Source organism: Mercurialis annua, linkage group LG5 (genome assembly GCF_937616625.2).
Source record: "Mercurialis annua linkage group LG5, ddMerAnnu1.2, whole genome shotgun sequence".
In the NCBI taxonomy this organism is placed as follows: domain Eukaryota; kingdom Viridiplantae; phylum Streptophyta; class Magnoliopsida; order Malpighiales; family Euphorbiaceae; genus Mercurialis; species Mercurialis annua.
Genome location: NC_065574.1, coordinates 49,787,485 through 49,805,340, shown reverse-complemented (window position 1 = coordinate 49,805,340; position 17,856 = coordinate 49,787,485). Strand labels below are relative to the sequence as shown.

Sequence of the window (17,856 nt, the reverse complement as noted above, 5' to 3'; positions counted from 1 at the left end):
TAGCGGTCAATACTAATTGACAAAAGCAATTTTCAGAACACTTTTTAATGTAACAAGAGAAGATAAAAGTAAAATTGCAAAAAAAAAATTAGAATTTGCGAAAAGAATCTAATCGATTAGATTGTGACAAAGAAAAATAGGGCTTATACAAAATAAAGAAAAATGAAAGAGTAGGCATTTTCACATTTTATGTGGGTTACCAAGAATGTTGATGCTCCAGTGGTTCAGTTAAGATATCTAAACCCTAGGCCAGCATGTTGGGGAAGCAATAGCTAAAGCCTAAGCCAAAGCTTGCTTCTTCCTCCTCTGCTAGCTAATTCAATTTCTCACCTAATTCTAACTAAATTGGAAAACAAAATAGATGGAAGAACCGGACAATTACTCACACTTGATCGACCTGTAAATGTGACGAACAAAGAGCAGGGCAGCGCGGAAACCCACTGTCCCGAGCATAAGGAAGAATCCATAGCATATACAAGCCATGTACCCAAAGAAGAAGGAGGTTTGCATGAAGCCAGACATATCTGATCGTGCATAGTAGTAATACAAGCAGTAAGCGTATATAAACAGCCCAGTTGATCCGCCGCAGAGAAATGACCTGCCAAAAGAATCAAAAAGTAGTTCAGAAAAACAGCTTGTGTTTGATTACACATGAGAACATTAAGAGCTTCATAACTTGCATATATCAAGCAATTCATAGTTCAGCAAAAACACAAATAAAAGAATGATATCATAACCGTGTAAAGTAATCATAAATCACATGAATGTCTAAATACTAAAATTTGTTTTCACATGTAGGCAATAACAAGTATAAGGGTTTAAATAAGCTGAAAGGCCAAAAGATGGCATAATTGATACGCCACCACAACAATCGGCTACTAGACTTGTTATTTGTCGCATGATTGTTGCAGAATCCATTATGGTTTGCTTCCGTACCACTGGAACTCTTTTAGTGGAATATTAGATATTTACTGCATGCCATCTACAAATTGTTCCTAGGTGAGTTGATAACTGTATTAGGTATCACTCACCAACAAAAAATAAAGGGACAAAGACAGAAGAAAAATGTATGTACCTCCACCACCACCCATGATCTTCAGCAGCAAGTTGGAAATATGTCAAAGCCACAGTTATAAAAGCTGTGACAATTAGAAGAATAATGAAGACGATGAACAAGATGCTGTAAATGGTGTAGATCCTATGGCCCCAAACACTAGCAAATATGTAGTAGAGCTCAATGTAGATGGCACTAAAAGGCAGAAAACCAGCCATTGCCATCTGAGGAAGGGCACTCCTATACCATGGCAATTGTGGAATCTCTCGAGGATATTTTGTTGTTCGACAAGGCGCTTGGAACTCAGCCTTGCTATTTTTCCCAGCAATACCACCCAATACAAGCAATGGAGAAGTTACTAAAGTCCATATAAGAACTATTACCAAAATAGTGCCAAAAGGTAATGCTGCAGTGGCACTGTAAACAATGGCAACAGTGTTCAGGAAGCAAAATGTGAGGAACAGAGGTCCACAGAAGAGGCATCCCGTCACCAAAAGGTTCCTCACCTGTCCCATAAAAACAAATACTCAGTTCATTTTAAAGAATTTAACCCTGGAAAAATATCAAATTAAAAGGTAAGTAAGTCTACTACAAATAAGAAGCATTTAACCATACCCAGTTCTTTCCTTCGAGTTGGCAATAGAAAGAGGTTGCAGTATATCCAGCAATTCCAGAAGTAAGTGCATATATGACAACCAGTGCAGTAAACAGAGCCCCTCGATTGTACGGATAAAAAACACCAACGAGGGCAAGCATAAAAATGAAAACAGTTCTGAAAATGAAGTGGAGAACAGGAAAAAACAGGAAAAAATGAGGAATGTTAATGAATATAATGAAGAAATAGCAACACAATAAAGTGAGCATCAAATATCAGTCTAAAATTTGTAAATGGATAACTTACAGCGCAAACAACTGGGTTCCAGATCCAAGGGCAGCAGCAAAAAAGGATTTAAACTTTGGGTATCTAAAGACATCACCATGGATGTACTTCCATCCAGTCTCCTCCTGGTCATCAGCTGCTTCCTCATCTTGGGCATACCTTGATAGATTACATATATGACATATCATATCAGAAATAGACACATATGCCCACATATAAACAATTTCCAGAATTCACAAAAAATGAACTTACTTCATGAAGTCATTCTTCAAGACTCGCATGAGAATTGTGGCAAGAAAACCAGTCAAAAGGAGAACCGTCACACATGAGTTAATGATCGAAAACCAATGAATTTCCAAGTGATGGGGAAGAGAAGAAGACAATGAGTACTTATCCATTCTCTTCTCAAAAGGAATGTCAGTTTCTTTCCACTTTACAGTATACTGAAACTCTGCATCAACTGGCTTGTCTTCTGTCAAATCCAACAACGATTGAGGATCCATTCTAGTGTTCACTTCAATCACACGGTCCTTATTGTAAAGAACATCGAATTGGATATGCTTGTAAAGAAAATATCTATATTCATTCGGATCAGTTTTTCCTTCCTTATCAACCTTCCCAATAAAACCCCAAATAGGAAGGTCATCATAGTACATTTGGAAGTAAAAGTCTTTGTCAACTGCAGATCGAAACTTATCAACTTCTTCCCTTGTAAGTTGCTTACGACAAACAACCACCGTGTCTTTCTCATCTCTAAAGTTTAGTTTATAAGGAGCACTCACTAGACGGTCTCCATTCAACACCTCACCAAGAGCTTCTATTTTCTCTTTCAAGTGATCTAATCATTAAAAAAAATATTAACTAACAAAAAATGAAAATTTAAAAAACGTAAATCCAATAAATAGAATTACATATGTGCTCCCATCTTATCTTAACTTTATAATAAAAAAAATCTGTATATAATTTTATCATAACATTCACTTTAACAGAATACAACACTATAAAAATTCGAACAAAGGGTCACCGCAGCCTTCAAACTTAAGTTTCAGGAACAAATAGATACGTTTTAAATTTTTGGGGTCAATTAGATCCTCAAACTTGTGTTTTAGGGTCCATTAGGTCCCCAAATTTGTCTCTCGGAATCAGATAAGTCCATTTTTGACATATATAATTTTGGGTTACTTGACCTAAATCAAGAGAGTTGGAGACCTAATTGACTGATAAAATTAAAAATGACTTATTTGACCTCGAAAACACAAGTTCATGAACTAATTGACCAAAAAAAAAGTTAAAATGTATTTATTTGACCCCGAGACACAAGTTTGAGGGCAACATTGACCCTTTGTTCGTAAAAAATCCAGATATAAATTGAAAAGTTTGACATATAAATCAATTATCTTCCTATAAGTTCTAATTAGATATAAACTGAGCAAGATAATTAAAAGAAGGAACCTGGAACACAAAATGGGAGATCAAAATAGCGATACGTTTCACTGCAACAACAAAAACACACAGCCAAAAACACAAATTAATTATCAGCAACACACTTAATAAATTCGTAAATTAAAAAAATCGCCATATAGAATACGATTAAAACACGCAGTTTGAATGCGATTCATTTCTCTAGTATAATTTCGAATAATTCTTATCATATACATTGCATTTACAATAATAATATAATGAATTTAAACATCCAAACAGATCTGGTAAAGCTGTAGAAAAGCAAAAAAACAAAATTAATTTTACCTGGGGTTATGGAACGGGCCGACCTTGTTAGCGTAAAGAGGAACAGGATCACCGTCCTTGTAGCGGTGATCGGAGGCGTCTGATCTCGCCGGAGTTGCGAAACGGCCGATTATGATCGCGATTATGAGAATCGGGGGTAAAAGAAATTTGTTCATTTTTAGACGCTTTTTCTCAAAAGAAAATAAAATGTTCTTTATTTTAGTGTTATTGAATTCGAACTGGAAAAATAGTAAAAATGATTAAAAAGTTACTTTGTTAAAAGTTACTGCTAGGACAAATGGCAGAAGGAGAGAGCAGAAAATTAAGTAGGCAAAACAAATAAAGCAGTTCTTCTAAATTATCAAAAAAAAAAAAAAAGCAGTTCTTGAAATTTCCCTGTTTTGATAAATGAATCCTCCAACTTTACTTTTGTTTAATTACATCCTTACATTCTCAATTTAATCATTTGTGAATCTGACTAACGGAAATTAGGAGCCTGCATTACAAATATTTAATGATGAGACTAAAGATATAGATGTCTAACTAAATAAAAGTTAAATTAAAGGAGATAATTAGAGCAACAATGGCATAAGAATAATCGTTAGAAGTTTGTGCTTGCATTAGATTTATTGTTCCATCCAAAATATATTTTTTATATTTCATAAATAAGAAAGTATATAGTTTTATATTTTTATTTTTAATCTGCAAAAAAATATAATTTATAATCTTTTATATTGTGTCAATATATTTTTTTTAGATGAGTAAAAGGTCAATTTGTTATGTGAACTTGTGATTCGACATCGAATATTCACTCTCAGCCATTTTAATCAATAATAATATTTTTCATTTTTTGATTAAAGGGAAAATTATATAATATGAACGAGTTTGGAGACTGGAATGATCCAATTTTATCCTTAATTGACCTTAAAATAGAAAATAGTATCGGTAATTGATCTAAAAAGTAAAAATAATATCCTTAATTAATCAAAATAACTGAAAGTGAGTTATTTTACCCGAATCGCAAATTCAAAAATTTGGTTGACCCTTTTTTCTTTTTTAAAATATTTGATATTCACTAATTATATTAGAATACTATCTTTTTTTTAATCAGGAGATAGAGATTTATACAATATAAGTTGTTAGCGGGGTTAGCGGGAAGTTAGTATGCATCTTTTAAATTTAAATTAGGCAGACCACAGTCTGAGGAGATTCGGGGGTTCGAACCCCCGACCTCATGCGCAATGGAAGGACTTGGCCATCTGAATAAAAATCAAATATAATCACATATATAGTAAAATAAAAATTAAATAAATTTTAATGTAACTGCATAAGGCATCATTGAAATATCAACTGGTTAGGTAAATTACACCTAAAATAATAAATTTTAGACATGGATTAGTGTCTAACCAGTTAAACCAATGGGTCAATAACCAGTTCAACCGATAGGGCAGTCCAGATCAATATGTTCAATCTGATCCAATTGGATTTCTGGTTTTTAGGATAAATCGGACTGGACAGTTGGCCAATTCCCAGTTCAACCAGCCCGTCCTATCCAATTTTTTTTATCACTGGTTCAACCCCTACCCAAAACATGATTAAAGTTATAAGCATTATCATAACCATAAATTCCATGAAAAAATAAAATATGTGAATTTAGTCTACAATGACAAAGATACAGGAAGAAGATTCTTCTAAAAAGGTATATGTAGTAGTACAGGCATTTTCAATCTTTTACACGTCAGACAATTATTGAAACTCAAAATGTCTCGGAAACTACCACTTCAGGTCAGGCAATGCCAAAAGCTCTAAGCTTTTCTTGTTTCATTTCTTGTATGTAATCTCCAGCCTAACTTCTAACCTAGCCCAAAATCGTACAATTTTCTTTTCTCCGATATATTCTGCGTAAACAGAAGCCAAATACTGCCCCGCTACTCGCACTTGATCGACTTGTAAATGTGACGGACAAAGAACAGTGACGCACGGAACCCCACTGTTCCCAGCATGAGAAAGAAACCGTAGCATATACAGGCCATGTATCCAAAGAAGAAAGATGTTTGCATGAAGCCTGACATTTCTGATCGAGCATGGTAGTAGTACAGGCAGTATGCATAGATAAACAGTCCAGTTGATCCACCACAGAGAAAAGACCTGTGATAAGCAAACCCGTGTTCAGATCCAAACAACGACTCGCCATGCTGGCCAAGTCTTACTGAATTGTACAAACAGTCAAATCACACTTATATATATAGTATTTCAATAAGTCAAACAAGATTCATCAGTTGTTGCATACAGTTCAGGGAAGAGCATTGACTTTCATTAACCACATAGGAATTAGGCTGCCTAACAAATCTCCTCTCGCCCGCTCTCTTCTCGTAGCCCTCCGTTTCATTTATTGATAAAACACAGTAGGAATTCTATACCATCTAAGCATTTATGGCAAACCCCTACCTATACAACCCTAAAGAGTTAACAAGTTGTAGTTCAATCTCTTTGCACTGTTCAAAAATATCTAAGTTGATTTGAGTATGAGATACTAAAAAAAGATCTAGATTCCATATTAACTTGAATAAGGTTTAGAACACATAGCGCCACAAGAGTCCTAGAATAAAATATAATTTTTGAGTGAATTTCATTACTTAACAGAAGAATATAATATAAGATGGGTGATGAAGTAAAAAACCATAAGCCAACAAATCAGGCTTCAATCTGTTTTGCTCATTCATTTTTACTCTACTTGCTTAAATAAATCTTTCCCACTTGAATTGAAAAAAAAAAAAATCATTCCCACCTCAGCAAATACTAAATAAGAAACACATGCATTAATTAACAGTTGTGTTCAGCCAAGAAATTCATGTCGCAAAATTCTAGTTCGCAACTCACAGCAGCAATTTGAAATGAACAATGATATGCACCATAAATGGAAGAGACAAAATTATCTTATATAATGAACAGGCCAGAAATACTAGACAAAACAATACAATCGTTGCAACTCTTAACACATCTAACGTGATGCAAAAAGACAGCGTTGCTAAATGAAAACTAAAAAGGAAAAACAAGTACCTCCACCACCATGCATGATCTTCAGCAGCAAGTTGGAAGTATGTCAAAGCCACAGTAATGAAAGCAGTGACAATCAGAAGGATAATGAAGACAATAAATAAGATGCTGTAAATCGTGTAGATCCGATGACCCCAAACACTTGCAAAAATGTAGTAAAGTTCGATGTAAATAGCACTAAAAGGCAGGAAACCTGCCATTGCCATTTGAGGAAGCGCACTCCTGTACCAAGGCAATTGAGGAATCTCTCTAGGATATTTTGTGGTACGGCAAGGAGCTTGAAACTCAGCTTTGCTATTTTTTCCAGCAATACCACCCAAAACAAGCAATGGTGATGTTACTAAGGTCCATATAAGGACTATTACCACAATGGTGCCAAAGGGTAATGCTGCAGTTGCACTGTAAGCAATGGCTACAGTGTTAAGGAAGCAGAATGTGAGGAACAGAGGACCACAGAAAAGACATCCCGTCAGCAGAAGATTCCTGACCTGTCAACACAGAAGATTGAAAACTTAGTTCACTTTGAAGAGTCTTGCTTTCGAAAGATTTAATCTAAAAGTTGCCTCTGTTTCAACAGAATCTGTATAAACTCACCCAGTTATTTCCTTCCAGTTGGCAATAGAAAGATGTTGCAGTATATCCAGCAATACCAGATGTAAGTGCATATATGACCACCAGTGCAGTAAATAGAGCTCCCCGGTTGTATGGATAAAATACTCCGACCAATGCAAGGATAAAAATGAACACAGTGCTGGAAGCAAGTTAAAGGAATTAATTAATAGATATTTTACTTGACACCCAAAAGGTTGAAATGTAATAAAGCTTATTTGAAGCTTTATAAATAGAAGGGTAAATGAGTTTCTTACAGAGTAAACAGCTGAGTTCCGGAGCCAAGAGCAGCAGCAAACAAAGATTTATATTTAGGATATCTAAATACATCACCATGGATGTACTTCCATCCAGTCTCTTCCTGATCATCAGCTTCTTCATCGTCTTGTGCATATCTTAAATAAATATACATGTGATATTAATAATAGAATTTTATAAAGTACAAATAAAGTCCAAGTCAAGGGAACTTACTTCACAAAATCATTTTTCAAGACCCGCATGAGAATGGTAGCAAGAAAACCAGTCAAAAGGAGAACTGTTACGCAAGAGTTTATAATAGAAAACCAATGGATTTCCAAGTGATGTGGCAGTGAAGAAGACAGCGAGTACTTCTTCATTCTGTTCTCATAGGTAATATCAGTTTCCTTCCATTTCACAGAATAAAGAAACTCAGCATCGACTTCCTTATCCTCCGTCAAATCCAACATTGAATTAGGATCCATCCGGACACTCACTTCAATCACACGATCCTTATTGTAAAGAATATCGAATTGCACATGCTGATAAAGATAATATTTGTACTCACTGGAGTCAGATTTCCCATCTTTGTCAACTTTCCCGATAAAACCCCAAATCGGCAGATCATCATAATACATTTGAAAGTAATAATCCTTGGAAATCGCTGATCGAAACCGAACAACATCTTCCTTAGTAAGCTTCTTCTGACAAACAGAAGCTGATACTTTATCATCTCTAAAGTTAAGTGTGTACGGAGCACTAACCAACCGGTCTCCATTCAAAACCTCACCAAGAGCTTCTTTTTTCTCTTTCAAATGATCTAATCATTAAAATTCAACTCATTAATCAACTAAACAAACAAAGCAAATTGAAAGATCTATATATATTTTTTATAAGGGAAAGCGCTCGTCGGAGGATTTGAATCTGACGAGTTTTGCAGAATGCTGCTCATTGCTTATAGCTCAAATCAATGGTTGGTCGAAAGATCTATACTTTATAAACAAATAAAAATAAAACTCACCTGGAACGCAGAAGGGCAGATCAAAATAACGGTATGTTTCACTACAAAATCAAGAACAAACACCATTAATACCAACTAAAAGACACTAAATTTGACTAAACCAACACAAACCCAATTCTAGTTAAGCAAAAGGGTACCTTCTAAAGCTGGTTTTAATCAAAATGAATCTAAAATTTGAAAATTTGAAATGGGTAGATCTAAAATTTACCTGGGATTATGAAAGGGGCCGACTTTATTGGCGTAAAGAGGAACATGGTCGCCGTCTTGGTAGCGGTGATCGGAGGCGTCTGATCTGACGTAGAGTAAAGAAGACGAGAGTGAAACCAGCAAAATAAGAATGGTTAATGGATTGTTGTTATCGGCCATGGTTTTGGGAAGGAAAATGATGAGACTGGGGAGAGGATTATTGGCGATGGGGTCAACTGAAAGAAGACTGTTATATACTTACAAATCTGGTTAGATCTATCATGTTGCTCTAATGGTAATAATTCAATGTAAAAACTTATATTGTTGATTTTCGTTTTTTTTTTTTGTTTGGACTGTCGATTTTTTGGTTTTATTTTTTCTGTAGACTTAATTAATTAAAAACTAGCCACATTAAAACTTTTTTTCATTTATATCCGACGTAGAAAAAAAACTGTATGTACTCTTTTTCGGACTTTTATATTGCACCTCTATCCAAAAATTAAAAATTTTGACAATTTAATTCATTTAAGAATGAAAACATTAAAAACAACTAAATAAAAAGGTTATGTTATATTTTTTTATTTAAAAAACAAAAACAAATCGTTAAATTTTAAAAACCTTCAATTGAATCCTAATAATAAACTATTTTTTAAAATTTTATTAAAAAAATAAATAATTTGAAAAATGCTACCAACAAACTCACTGCGACCACCAAAAAAGAAGCAGCTCCTATAGAGAAGGAGTTGTTGTTGCTGCTTCTCTGATGGGCCTGCTCCCGGAGATGGAGCAGCAACTACTCCTCAGTGGGGGTGTAAACGAACCGAGCCGTTCGCGAGCAGCTCGGTGTTCGGCTCGATAAGAGCTCGGTTTATGTTCGTTCGTATTCTAAAACCGAGCTCGAAGTTGATTTTATGTTCTTTAATATAAACGAGCTGAACATGAACATAGTGGTGTTTGACTCGTTTATGTTCACGAACAGCTCGAATAAGAGTTCCTGAACAAGCTCGATTAATAGTTCGTGAACGAGCTTGTATACAGTTCACGAACAAGCTCGTTTAGAAACTTGATTAGGTGTTTGCGAACTAATTCATATTTAAATTTATTTATATAATTATGTTTCTAATTTGTTCAGCTCATATTCGTGAACGAGCTTGATTAGTTTGGTTTTAATTTATTCAACTTGTATTTATGTTTGTTCGTTTAATAATTCGTGTTCGTTCATTTATTCGCTAAACAAGCGGGCTCGCGAACGAGCTCGTTTAGTGCTTATCGAGCTTGTTCGCGAGCTTGTTGGGGAACGAGCTCTTTAGTACTTATCGAGCTCGTTCGTGAGCTCGTTCGCGAACTTGTTCGTTTAGCGGTTAAACGAACGAACACGAACTGAACGCGAACCGAACATGAACACTGTAAAATCTAAACGAACCGAACATGAACACCCGTTCAAAGCTCGACTGAACATGAATCGAACATGAACACTTTTTTCACTAAACAAGCCAAACATGAACATCCCAAAACTCGGCTCGGCTCGATTCATTTACACCCCTACTCCTCAGGTGGGCTGTGACTGTTTGATATTTTAAGGCCTAATCACTCAAAAGCTCTCAACCTTTAAACCTTTTTCAATTGCACCTTGACGTTGAAAAACTCTCTCAAAACCCTCTCATCTTTAAATTTCATCCCAATTACACCCTGACGTAGGAAAATCCTCTCAAAATTCTCCCACCTTTAGATTTTTTTTTCAATTGTACCCTAAATTGAAAATTTTTATAGTTCGCAACTTGAAGTAGTTGCTATGGATGATCTGATACTCAACAAAAATTGTCCTATTTAAAAATGAGTTCGTTCTGTCCTGAAGATTCAAAAAATCCTACATAAACATATTACTGTATCCCGTTGACTTCGTTTATGACCATCTTTTTTTCTTTTGATATGATCAATCAGTTACTATAATTTAATTTCAACGAACAGGGCTGCTGAGTTATAAATCATTTTCCTTTTAAGAATTCGTTTCTTTGAATTTAACTCCAACAAATAAACAATCCGAATTCGATATTTTTACTTATTTTCTCTCTTCAGGTTCAAATTATAGGAATTAAATTTAAGAAAATTAAATAAAAAATTTATCCCAATTGCACTAAGAGTGCGTGAGAGTACACATATTTATTTTCTCGGCAAAGAACCTAATATCTATAAAATTAATACATAGACTCAATATTGATAAATAAAAGTATAAAAATTCAATGTCAAAAAGTGAATTAGTGCAAAAATCCAAATATGCATATTTCCTTTTAAATACTTTTGGATTTGGAAGATTTACGGCAAATTCAAATCCAACAGTTTTATCCAATTCGGATTTATCATTTCCTTTCCAAAGAGATGTGCTAATTTTAGATCCCAAATATTCAACATTTAAATTTAAAAATTTAACATTGATTGAATGAATGGTAAATCAGTAGTAAAAATGAAAACTATTTAAGTGCCAGCAATTTTACTTTGTATACGTCTGATAACTACATATACTCAAAATATCATGAACCACATTGTCTGTGAAAGCTTCCTAAAACCTAAGCCAATACATAACCGAGATCTAATAACACCTCCTTTTCCAAAGACATGGTAATGGGAGAACCCTATTCTCGCTTTTGATACCTGACAATGCAGTCTCCAACCTAACTTTCAACAAAATGATAGATGTTCTCCGGACTCGACGGAATTCATGGAAACCATAGACGATGAGTAAGTTAACCACTATTCGCACTTAATTGACTTGTATATGTGACGAACAAAGAATAGGGAGGCACGGAAACCCACTGTCCCGAGCATGAGAAAGAAGTCGTAGCATATGCAAGCCATGTACCCAAAGAAGAAAGAGGTTTGCATGAAACCCGACATGTCTGATCGTGCATAGTAATAGTACAGGCAATAAGCATAGATGAACAGCCCAGTTGATCCACCGCAGAGAAAAGACATGTCGACAATTAACATTAAGTTCGGGCCCACAGCAAAGCATTTCACTCACACAACACAAGAAGAAACTGATGAGAAATTCTTGATTTAATATAATGAAAAAATACACGTTTTATAGAAACGAGCAGATGATATACATTCAAATGTAATAATCAAGCATGATCATTTGAACTGGTACTTAACTTCTGCCACTTGCCAGCAATGACATTTATCTATAAGGATGAAAGACCTTAAACAACCTTACGGCATAAGATGGCCTGGGCAACGAGCCAAAACAACAGCCTAAGAATAATGGCACTCGGCATTAATCACATAGTAATTAGTATTTATATCCCTTAAACCCTCTCCACTAAATAATGAACCTCATTAGCTCTACGAAGGAGGGAAGGTTGTACCTTCTCATTTCTCGCTTCTCTAAATGGATACATATCATCGATCATTAAAGCTATACTTATCCTCACTCACACACATTTTCCCTTCACATAACTATCCACAGTAATTACAAAATTCCCCGAGAAAAGGAAAATTCCACATAACTCTTACATATTGATGGCAGTCTCATCACTCTACGCTCCAAAAAGATTTATTTAACATCCACTTGAGATTCAATTTATCTAATACTGAACTATAACTTTACATTAATTTCCTTATTTTACGCGCTCTCAATTATTTTTAATTGTGTACGCATTAAGTAGAGGACCGATTAGTTTTACAACCACAGTAGTGTTATATTATATCATGTATTATTCCAGTTGACTAGCATGAACCTGTCAAATTTGCAAATGTTAACATCGTAAATTGGTTTTCCAAGATAATTTGAAATTAAATATGCAACTCTAGACAATAATTAATAACTTAACCACAATCAGCACTTTTACATGAAAAGATATGAACTTTTTTCTAATAAAGAACAATAGTGTAAATATACTATTGCCAGAAAATTCATAAATTGGCCAAGTTTGAATACTTTAGTTTTTAGATATGATGCAAAAGCTAAGAATAAAGCAAAAGAGTAGAGCATGAGAACTTATGTACCTCCACCACCATTCATGATCTTCAGCAGCAAGTTAGAAGTATGTCAAAGCCACAGTTATGAAAGCCGTAACAATTAGAAGAATGATGAAGACAATAAACAGGATACTGTAAATTGTATAAATCCTGTGACCCCACACACTAGCAAAATGTAGTATAACTCAATGTAGATAGCACTAAATGGCAGAAAACCTGCCATTGCCATTTGTGGAAGAGTACTCCTGTCCAAGGTAATTGTGGAATCTCACGAGGATATTTTGTGGTGCGGCAAGGAGCTTGAAACTCAGCCTTGCTATTACTACCAGCGATACCCCCCAACACAAGCAATGGAGATGTTACTAAAGTCCATATAAGCACTATTACAACAATGGTTCCAAAAGGCAATGCTGCAGTTGCACTGTAAGCAATGGCTACAGTGTTCAGAAAGCAGAATGTTAGCAATAAAGGGCCACAGAAAAGGCATACCGTCAGCAAAAGATTCCTCACCTGTCAACGAAGAAAATAGATAATTCAATTTGCATTGAACAGACTCATTTTTTAAGACAGCCTTCGAAAGGCCACTTTATTATTAAAATAAAACTCAATAAGCATACCCAATTAGTTCCTTCCAGCTGACAATAGAAAGAGGTTGCAGTATATCCTGCAATACCAGAAGTAAGTGCGTATATGACAACCAGTGCAGTAAATAGAGCTCCTCGGTTGTATGGGTAGAATACACCGACCAATGCAAGAATAAATATAAAAACAGTCCTGGGAGCACAAAGGGCATCAACATAATAGATGTTATTCTTTATAGCCAAAGAAGATAGTCAAATAACAAATGAATGTCATGCTTTAGAATAAACGAGATAAAGGGATTCCTTACAGAGCAAACAGCTGGGTGCCGGAACCAAAGGCAGCAGCAAATACAGACTTGTATCTTGGATATCTGAATACATCACCATGAATGTATTTCCATCCGGTCTCTTCTTGATCATCAACAGCTTCCTCATCTTGTGCATACCTTAAAGACATCCACATGTAATTTTAAAAAGACAGACAAACAAGTAAACAATCACAAGCAGTTAAGCAATAAATCATACTTCACAAAATCATTCTTCAGCACCCGCATGAGAATTGTAGCAAGAAACCCGGTCAAAAGAAGAACAGTGACACAAGAGTTGATTATAGAAAACCAATGGATTTCCAAGTGATGCGGCAACGAAGCAGACATGGAATATTTATCCATTCTTTTCTCAAAAGGTATATCAGTTTCCTTCCACTTCACAGTATAAAGGAAATCTCCCTCAACTTCCTTGTCCTCAGTTAGGTCCAATAGCGCTTGAGGATCCATCCGAACACTAATTTCAATCACACGGTCCTTATTATAAAGAACCTCAAACTGAATATGCCTATACAAAAAGTACTTATATTCACTCGGATCTGCCTTCCCTTCCTTGTCAACCCTCCTGATAAATCCCCAAATGGGCAGATCATCATAATACATTTGAAAGTAACAGTCTTTATCAATCGCGGATCTGAAGTGTGCAACATCCTCCTTCGAAAGCTTCTTTGAACAAACAACGGACGAGCTTTTATCTTCTCTGAAATTGAGTTGGTATGGAGCACTAACTAGCCGATCTCCATTTAACACCTCACCAAGAGCTTCTTTTTTCTCTTTCAGATGATCTAATCATTAAAAAATTAACTAGATCAATCATCTAAATTTCCTTTTCAGCTATCAGTAACAGTTACATTCATCAAGTGTTAAATGTATCAGACTGGATAAATAACGCAAACAAAACATAAATTAATGAAAGAGACAAGAACCAACCTGGAACACAAAATGGCAGATCAAAATAGCGATAGGTTTCACTGTAAAAATCAAACAACAAATTAAGATTTGAAATAAAAAATCAAACAACAGCAACCCAAAAGCTAGTGTTGGACTTTCCATGTTTCGCAGCTAGCAATACAAAAATTATTCAATTATTCAATCCACCGCGTCCCGTTTCAGAAACATTTCGGACATTTGACGTTTCGATACAAAATTTTGATTTTTATATCGGAAATCTTGAAAGAACACTGTTTCGCTCGTGTCCATGTTCAAGTGTTCCGTTTCCGGCATCCGTGTCGGTGCTACCTAGATTAACAGTTACCCGCTAAAATTCCAAACCTAAAAATTCTACATTACGTCTATAACGAGCTCACTATAACGTAGCAAGAAATTAACAATGCGAAATCAGAAATTTGGATCTGAAAACAATGGTGAATAATTGAATTACCTAGGGTTATGAAATGGGCCGACGGAGGCGTCCGATTTGATGAGGATTATTACTGAAGATGAGATTAGAAGAGAGATTAACAGAGTGATTAGAGGATTATTATGGTGAATATTCATTGTAATTGTGAATTCTTCACTCTCTAGTCTCTAATCTCAAATCTTTAATCTCTGGTTCTTGGGAAATGGAGAAGCATAGTGTGCATAGAATGATGGTGGAGTTATTAGTTTCTTTTTTCCTTCAATTTTACTCATCTAGTAAGGTGTACTTTAGCTTTCAAGCTCAACCTATTATTATTATTATTATTATTATTATTATTATTATTATTATTATTATTATTATTATTATTATTATTATTATTATTATTATTATTATTAAAGGTAATTACGTAAAAATCCACCAACTTTGCACATATGTCATTTTAATCACATTGTTTTCATTTTTATTTAAAATTTTTGTAAAATTGTTAATGTGTCATTATCCAGTTTGTTCTTACATATCACTATTTAGTTGTCAACTCAACAATTTTCACCGGATTTTTATTTTGTGTATCGATATGAAAAAATTAGTTTTTGTGTATGAAAATGATGATTTTCACCATGATTAAAATGACAAAACATATAAAGTTGGAGGTTTTTTTTATGAGATCAGACTCTTTTTTTGTTCAAAAGCATTATTATAGTAGGCTTAATTGCATAAAAATATCTCATCTATCTGATATTTTTATGACCACACCTTTCAAAATCATCATTTTAGTTTGTTTTTCAATTTTCATTTTCAATTGTAACCATTTGTATACATTAGACGGAAAAAAAAAACTTCAAATAAACTTGTCATATTGTTTTATTTTAAAAATTTATTATGATAAAAATATAAATTAAAATAATATGAATTAATATAGACTATTTGTATGAATTTCTCTCACTACAATTTGGACAAATGACTATAATTACAAGTGAAATTTGAAAATTAAACAAAATTGAAGATTTAAAAAAAATGCCATAAACAAAAAAATCAAAAAAGTTGAATATAGTATTTATTATTATTATTATTATTATTATTATTATTATTAAGCCTAATAATAAAATAAGCCAGTGAAGGTTTGGCATTGGCATAATGACAAAGTCCTTCATCAGTGCATGATTTGGAGGTTGGACTTCCGACTTTCTCAGACCATAGTTTATCTATTTAAAAATGCATGATAATATTAGTTAATTTCCGCTAACCTCCACTAACAACTAACATAGAACAGATCTATCTCCGCTAATAAAAAAATAGTGAAATAAATCACTTTTTTGCGGATAAAAATTTATTCAAAATTTTTAATTTTTATAACAATGGCCTAGTTTCAATATTTTGTTGCAATTTTAGCCAATATTTTTTCAATCAATTTAATTATTTGAATTTTTAGTTGAATTTATAAATTAACTCCGTAATTAGTAAAATTTATTTTTATAATTTCCAAACTTCTAAATATGTAAAAAATAAAAAATAATGTTAAAATCTTATCATAAATTCTTTAACGATAATTGAAGAAAAAAAACAAATTTATCGTTAAATTTTTTGATTTAATTGTCTAATACTAAAAATAGACGGAAAGATTAAATTGTTGATAAAATTAAAAGTGAAAGACCAAATTATTTAATTCTTTTAAAAAAAAGACTAAAGTATAAATCAAAACAAATGTGAAGGATTTTAAAATAATTTGCTCTATTTATTACTGCTAGTATTTTCTTGAAATGCCACCCACATGGTTGGCACGAATATAATTTTATATTGTTAGGAGGTCAGATCGCTTGGGAAGTTAGTAAAGGTCTAAAGGATGCTTTTAAATTCAATGCATTAAACTTCTTCAATCCAATAATTATGTTTTCTTGTTTTTTAATAAAAATTCTGGCCAAATAGAATTTTCCTTTTTAATATAGAATGGTTGCATAGATGTATCCTAATGATTTAAAAAAATTCCAGGAAAAAATGTAGTAGTAATAAACTATTGCTGATTAATAAAAAGAAACTAAATATACATATGGGATTAGGTAGTTTCTTTCTTGTAATTGCAGGCTGTTTCCAAGAAAGAAACTACGTATCCTTTTCTCAAGAATGAAAATCAACTACTCCCTCCGTTTTTTTTAATTGTCTATTTAGCTAAAAGTGCACATATTAAGATAGTGGATTTTTTTGTTTTAAATAATAAAAGTAAATACTAATATAACCCTATTATATAATAAATATTTTGTAAATTGAGTTATAGAGTCATTTATAAGGGTGGGTTAAATTTGAAAGATAATAGCTAATGTTATTTTGAAATTCTAAATGGACAACTAAATATAGACAATTTTTTTTGCCTAAATGGGCAACTAAAAAAGAACGGAGGGAGTATCACTTATAGACGGAGGGATCCAAGGAGTATTATTTACTATTTTTAAAAATTTATTTATAAAACATTTACAAAACTTTAAAAATTAAACGCACAAAAATTTAACACTCTTTATTTTATTTTTTCAAAAAAAAACTCTCTTTATTTTATTTGAATTTTTATTTATAAAATGAAAAATTACTCTGCATCTCCCCACATATACAATAATTTACAGTTTGATATTTCTTATTTAAAAATTCTATTTGATAGCCACTCACTTTCAATTATATAAACAATAGAGGCTTTTATTAATTTTTTTGTACCAAATCATTAATAGAATTGAAAGTAAAATATCAAATTGTTAATTAAATTGAATATGAGGTATTAAATCATTAACAGACTTAACATAAACCCCTAATTGTTTAACAGAATTAAAAGTGTTGGGCTATTAAATGAGATTTTAAAATAAAA

At 33.3% G+C, this 17,856-nt stretch overlaps 2 protein-coding genes and 1 pseudogene across 2 annotated transcripts; all 3 read right to left on the bottom strand.

Moving 5' to 3' along the window:
• Nucleotides 1-94: 94 nt before the first annotated feature.
• LOC126683014 (transmembrane 9 superfamily member 3) lies at nucleotides 95-3,879 on the bottom strand. The gene is made up of 7 exons (XM_050378830.2): nucleotides 3,681-3,879; nucleotides 3,387-3,427; nucleotides 2,187-2,772; nucleotides 1,956-2,093; nucleotides 1,670-1,826; nucleotides 1,076-1,560; nucleotides 95-598 (listed from the first exon to the last, which is right to left on the bottom strand). Exons 1-7 carry the CDS (start codon nucleotides 3,833-3,835, stop codon nucleotides 379-381), a joined length of 1,782 nt encoding a protein of 593 aa, XP_050234787.1. The 5' UTR covers nucleotides 3,836-3,879; the 3' UTR covers nucleotides 95-378.
• Nucleotides 3,880-5,254: 1,375 nt separating this feature from the next.
• Nucleotides 5,255-9,064, bottom strand: LOC126683013 (transmembrane 9 superfamily member 2-like). The gene is made up of 7 exons (XM_050378829.2): nucleotides 8,792-9,064; nucleotides 8,584-8,624; nucleotides 7,797-8,382; nucleotides 7,583-7,720; nucleotides 7,311-7,467; nucleotides 6,720-7,204; nucleotides 5,255-5,807 (listed from the first exon to the last, which is right to left on the bottom strand). The coding sequence occupies exons 1-7, from the start codon at nucleotides 8,947-8,949 to the stop codon at nucleotides 5,588-5,590; spliced, it is 1,785 nt and encodes a 594-aa protein (XP_050234786.1). The 5' UTR covers nucleotides 8,950-9,064; the 3' UTR covers nucleotides 5,255-5,587.
• A 2,138-nt stretch (nucleotides 9,065-11,202) lies between these two features.
• Nucleotides 11,203-15,298, bottom strand: LOC126683015 (transmembrane 9 superfamily member 2-like; annotated as a pseudogene).
• Nucleotides 15,299-17,856: the final 2,558 nt, after the last annotated feature.